General features: G+C 38.4%; 1 protein-coding gene across 1 annotated transcript; it reads right to left on the reverse strand.

Moving 5' to 3' along the window:
- Positions 1-2,684: 2,684 nt before the first annotated feature.
- Positions 2,685-4,008, reverse strand: LOC145949830 (uncharacterized). The gene is made up of 3 exons (XM_083060721.1): positions 3,826-4,008; positions 3,531-3,767; positions 2,685-2,741 (listed from the first exon to the last, which is right to left on the reverse strand). The coding sequence occupies exons 1-3, from the start codon at positions 4,006-4,008 to the stop codon at positions 2,685-2,687; spliced, it is 477 nt and encodes a 158-aa protein (XP_082916847.1).
- Positions 4,009-6,288: the final 2,280 nt, after the last annotated feature.

Here is a 6,288-nt window from a genome sequence, read left to right on the forward strand (position 1 = left end):
AAGAGATCCTCTGAAGAACCGCGTTCCCACGAGCTCCAAAGTGCTCTGTTCTTCTCTTCGACCCACTCGTGATAATCTGTTTTCTCTCTCCTATGCCCTTTTATAGGTGTTGGATTTAAAACAGAGTAGGCAGAAAAGAGACGAAACCGCTCAGTGCCTTGAAACGGCTGAGCAGTTTGAAGAATTCTTCATCATGAAGTAATCTGAAGGGTTGAGCCCTTCAATTCCGCTGAGCGCCTGTGATGATTCTTCACCATTAAGCAAGCAAAAGGTGTAGGGCGCTTCCGATCCGCTAAGCGCCTAGGAGGCAGAGAGCACTCATTCTTCCAGGGCCAAAACCGCTCAGCGCTTGGGAGTGGCTGAGCGCCTCTCCTTTGGTGCACTTGTTGAGCTCTCTGGCTTGAAAGCGCTCAGCCCTTTTGAAGGGTTGATCCATTTGCCTCCAGACTTCAAAACCTACAAAATAAGCACAAAATCTGATCAAAAGACTCATCACTCCCTATAATAACGTAAATTAAGAGTCCTTCTTTGATTCTAAGTATATATTGGCCAAAATTATATCAATATGTACAAACTACCCCCAACTTGGAAATTTGTTTTTCATCAAACACAAGGTCTTGATTGAGATAATAGTATAACCTTTATATACCCAGTGAATCACTTCAAGTTTCACCCAAAAAAATATGTTAATGCACTTACATGGTTTCAAGGAGTCCAATGAAAACTTGTTTACAAAATCCGGTGCGTACATGTTACTACAAATGGTGCCCACATGATAACAAAAATTATGAACATCAAGCATACTCAAGGGAAATATTCACTCATCTTTCATTGCTTTCAATCAAGAGCACTAAAATTTTCCTCACCATTGTGTATCTCTCTTTAATATGCGGTGAAGGGTGAGTGTTTCTCTCTTTTCATGCACCAAAACACACTAAATCTGCTTTGTTACCTATCTCCCATAAGTCTGTTGTTAGAACTAATAACATGGATCACTAAGGAATTTAAGAGGGTTGTAATGTGGCCTGGCTATCAGAGACTTGGTTTTTCTTTGGGAATTTAAAGGCCTATTTGATAAGAGACATTCTCACTCATATGGGTTAATACCAAATTCTTGCACTTGCTTGAATTCTCTTGACTCTTATGTCTCATCCCTCTTTTTGGTTATATTTACTGGTTCCTTCTCTTTTAGAATATTACATATAATTGATGGAATGGTAACAAGGAACCTTGATTATAAACTTGACTCTATTTTTTTTTTGAGTAATATATTTACAGAGAATAATACTTTGCCTGTACAACTCTAACCACATGAAGACTACATACATTTACCCCCAACTTGGCTCAAACCCACTTGTTTCATGAGAATGTCTCTTACCAACAAGGCTAAAGGACAATCATGGTTTTTCTTTATAAGCTTAAGGGTTCTGTATAGGCTCAAAATGGCTGATCAAGGGTTGATGTAGTTCATGGGTTGGCTTTTTGGCTACTGGGCTAAGTATAATAAACAATTGCCTTAGCTAATTCCATGCATAACCCAACTGTGACTTACAAGAGACTCAAACAAAACTAACCGCATGAATCAGTGATGACTCTCAATGAATGAATTTACTGTTTGGCCCACTCACTCACATGGTTTGGTTAAGTGCCCTAGATCTCAACAACTTCAGACTTGTTTCAATTTTGCTTGAACATACTTGAAGCACACAATTTAAGTAAAAAATGTACAACCATTTGTGCAACAAAGTAAACTTCCAGATTAGAAAACAATGTTCATTGAAAACTTGAACCATGAAAATGCTCATTCTAAATTTTTTTTTTCACCATTAGTGGACTATTGCACAACAAACACTAACAAGAGAATACTAGTCCAACAAGACCTTACTTCAAAAACATCAACCAAACACAAGTTTAACCATAAAAAAAAATCCAAGTAAACTAATTAACAAAGCCACCAAAAGTACTTACCAAATAGTGGATAAAAAAACAACGAAAAGACTAAAAAGTAAAGTGCTGCAAAAGAAGTAAAACTGGAATTTAAAGTACTGAAATGCAATCAAGTGAAGTTTTCAAAAGATCCTTCAATCATCTTCTCCTCCATCATCTCTCTCTTCCTCATCTCTAACTTATTCTTTTTGCTCTGGCTGCTCCTCTACCTCACCTTCCTCTTCTTTGTAGGGATTTCATGGGTGTGAGAGGTGGTTTTGGTCTTTACCATCTGCATGAGGTGACCCAAAAATAAGACAAGTAAGTCAGGGAATAAGAAAGCAGTACAAAAGGCCAAATAAAATTGAACAACACATGAATGCGGCCCTTTAAACCCTAAACCCTAAACCCTTTAAAAGGGCTGAGCCCTTTTGCCAAAATTGAATGCGGCCCTTAAACCGCTCCGCCATTTAAAATGGCTAAGCCCTTTGGCTCCAGAGAGCAATGCACTATCAAGGTGCTGAGCCATTGAAAAGCGTTGAGCGCTTTGGCCCCAAGGACTTGCAAAAAATTTGTTCTTCTTAGGCGCTCAGCCACTAAGAGGCGCTGAGCGCTTTACTTCCATAAACTCCTCTCAGAAAATTTCCAAATAAGGCGCTAAGCCTCTTAAAAGCACTAGGCGCCTTGACTCCAGAGGCTCCTCTATTTTGCCATTTGATGTGAGGGGCTGAGCCCTTGGTTCCTGGGACAAAAATTTATCACTTTCCATTGTATAATCTGACCCAATTTCCCTTCAATTCCCCTTCTTCACTTATCTGCAATAAGCACACCTTATACAAAAGGGAGAATGAATTATATGAACCAAACATATGCACAATTTTTACCCTAAGTATCATATCCTAAACTTAATTACTAAAACATCAAAACATAACTGAAAATAAATATGCAAATACTATAGTTAAATGGAACTAAATTTGAGACATAATATAATTAAGTGCAAAACATATTGGTTGGGTTACCTCCCAGGAAGCGCTTCTTTATTGTCATTAGCTTGACACTTCATTTAGTCATAGATCATTGAGATGAATGATAGTGGTAAGTTTCTCAACCTCACCACCTAGGTATGGCTTAATTATATGTCCATTCACCATCCAAGATCTTCCAGAATTGGGCTCTTCCAACCCCACTGCCCCATAAGGTTTGACTGATTTGATCACAAAGGGACCTGACCATTTGGATTTGAGTTTCCCAGGGAATAATCTCAGCCTAGAATTGAACAATAACACCTATTGGTCTGGTTGGAAGTTTCTCTGTACAATCTTTCTGTCATGGTAAGATTTTACTTTGCTCTTATAAATCCGGGAAGATTCATAGGCCTGTAAGCGCATTTCTTCAAGCTCATGTAACTAGAGCTTTCTCTTTTCACCTACAGCTTTTGTATCAAAATTTAATGCCTTCTCTACTGGTATGGCTAATGAAAATTTTCTTTAAGCTTCCAAACACACTTCATCCATCACATCCACTCTAAAACAATCTTTCTTGTCATTTGGGTGTTTCATGGCTTAAAAAATATTAAAATTCATCTCATCACCCTACATCCTAACCTTGAGTTTTCCATCATCAACATCAATAATGACCTTATCTTTCTTCATGAATGGCCGACCTAGAATGAAAGGAACCTCAGAATCCTCTTTCATGTCCATGACAACAAAATCAACTAGAAAGAAAAATTTATCAACCTTAACCAAGAGATCTTCAACAATACCATGAGGGTACTTAATAGATCTGTCAGCCAGCTGCAGAGTCATCCTAGTAGGTCTCACCTCCACATCACCTATCCTCTGTAACATAGATAAGGGCATAAGATTGATGCTAGCTAGCCCCTAAATCCAACAATGCCTTCCCCATAGAGAGATCGCCAATGGTGACTGGCAAGGTAAAACTCCTTAGGTCTCTAGATTTTTGCGGAAGTGATCTTTGAAGTATAGCACTGCAACCTGCCTTTAATTCCACTGTTTCATCCTCACTAATTTTTCTCTTCTTTGTCAGAAGCTCCTTCATGAATCTTGCATAAGATGGCATGTGTTCTATGGCCTCTACAAAGGGTATGTTGATCTACAGCCTCTTGATTATATCAAGGAACCTTGCAAACTGTCGTTCCTTGTCTTTCTTTGATGGGGCATGTGGATAAGGTAGATTCTTCACAGGAGGAGGTCTAACAAATTCTTTCCCGTTCTTCTTACTCTCCTCTCTCACATCTCCATCTCTGCTCTTATTTTTTTCACTCTCTTTTATTTTTCTCTATTTTTTCTGCCTCTTTATTCAACTCCACCTCTTTCTCACTTTCAAACTAAACTACACTCTTTTCTTCATTCACTCCCTCTTTATTTTCTCTCAAATTATCACCAATCCCCTTTCCTATCATAGTGCCTCTCCTAGTTGTAATTGACTGACAATGCTCTTTAGGAATGACTTGTGTATTAGTTGAGAAATTTTTGCTTTGTTGTTCTGCCAATTGTTTAGCTAACTGCCCTATTTGTACTTCCAAATTTTTGATAGAAGCTTCAATATTTTTCTGATTGGTTGTGAAAACCTGCATAAACTGTGTAAGAGCTTCCTCCATTTTTGATAACCTGTCTAGCTGATAAGGAGGTTGATTTTGATATGGTTTCTGTGGAGGTTGCCTTTGTGATGGCCCTGCTTCTTGCTTCCACCCAGAATACTGATTTTGATTGTTCCTCAAGCCTTGATTCTGATTGTAATTGCTAGAGAAATTCCCTTGTCTTCCTGGATTATTCATGTAATTCACTTCCTCCTCCTGGTCTGGTTCAGAGATGGTGCAATGTCCATTTGGATGATCACCTGCACAAAAATCACATCTCATTACCTGTTGAGGGCGTGAAGATGATCCCACTTGAAGCTTGGACATCTATTTCTTTAACTCTTCCATCTGCTAAGAAAGAAGTTTATTTTGAGCTAGAATCGCACTTTGAGTATCCAGTTCCATAATTCCTCTTTTTGTGGGTTGGCTTCTATCATGGTGAGCTTGGTAATCACTGGCTTCCAAAGCATCAATGATAGTGATTGCTTCCTCAGAATCCTTCATCATCATAGAGCCACCTACAGAAGCATCCAATAACATTTTTGTTTGTGGCCTTAACCCATTACAGAACATGTTGAGCTGTGCAACATCATCAAATCCGTGATTTGGGCATTTTCTCAATAAGGATTTATATCTCTCCCAGGCTTCACATAGAGGTTCATCAGTGCCCTGAGAGAAAGTCACAATTGCTGATTTGGCACTTATATATCTAGATGGAGGAAATAATCTAGCCAGAAACTTCTGCTCTACATCCTCTCATCTGGTTAAACTCTGATTTGGGTGGGCCTGCAACCATGTCTTGGCTATACCTGTCAAAGAAAAAGGAAACAATCGTAGATACACTACTTCTTCATCCTCTCCAGGAACGCCCATAGTACCAATGAGTTCATAGAAAGTAGATAGATGAGTGTAGGGATCTTCATGATCCATCCCTGCAAATTGATTGGAAGTTATGAGAGATAATAAAGCTGGTTTCATTTCCACCCTCTTGGTTGGCCTAGCAATACTGGAGAAGTGTCTAAGACCCAACTGATGATTATATTCTCCCAAGAGTCTCCTTGGGGGATGATGATGTGGTCTATCACCACCCGGTCCTTCTTCAGCCATTGATTCAGGAGCAGAATGTTGAACTGAAACTAAGGTGGAAGTACCTTCCTGTTCCTGCCTTTTCCTGTTCAAGCTTCCTTTGTTGCCTTCTTTTACTATTATTTTTCCTAGCTGTTTTCTCAATCTCTAGATCAAATAGAAAATGCTCAGTAGGAATTTTACCTCGCATACAAAGACTAACTTAAACAGAAAAGTTAGAACAACCAGGTAAAAAATATATTTAACGAAAAGAAAATAGAACAAATATATACAACAAGCTACAACAAGAATAATAGAAATCACAAACTATCTTGACACAAGTCCCCGGCAACGGCGCCAAAAAACTTGTTGGTTTTCTAAGCAAGCGCACCCAAGTCTCTGTAATATAGTTAAAAGGTTGTCGATCCTCAAGGACTTGTGAAGTAGATTTTGATTTCTATTACACTAATTGTTACTTGTAATTTCACAATCTGAGTATTCACGCATGCTAAATAATTGAGATGAGTAGTGATTTAAATTTAAGTAACCAAAAGCCAGATTAGATTTAAGAAAAATAGATATGAGAGTCAGTTGGGATTAAATTTCATCAATCTCCCTCCTATGTATTCCTAATGATTCTTATAAATGATTTTATTACTCATTTCCATTGAGTTCTCTAAATTCATTCCGATCCA

This window comes from Cajanus cajan, chromosome 7 (genome assembly GCF_000230855.2).
Source record: "Cajanus cajan strain Asha chromosome 7, NIPB_CcT2T_4, whole genome shotgun sequence".
Lineage (NCBI taxonomy): Eukaryota > Viridiplantae > Streptophyta > Magnoliopsida > Fabales > Fabaceae > Cajanus > Cajanus cajan.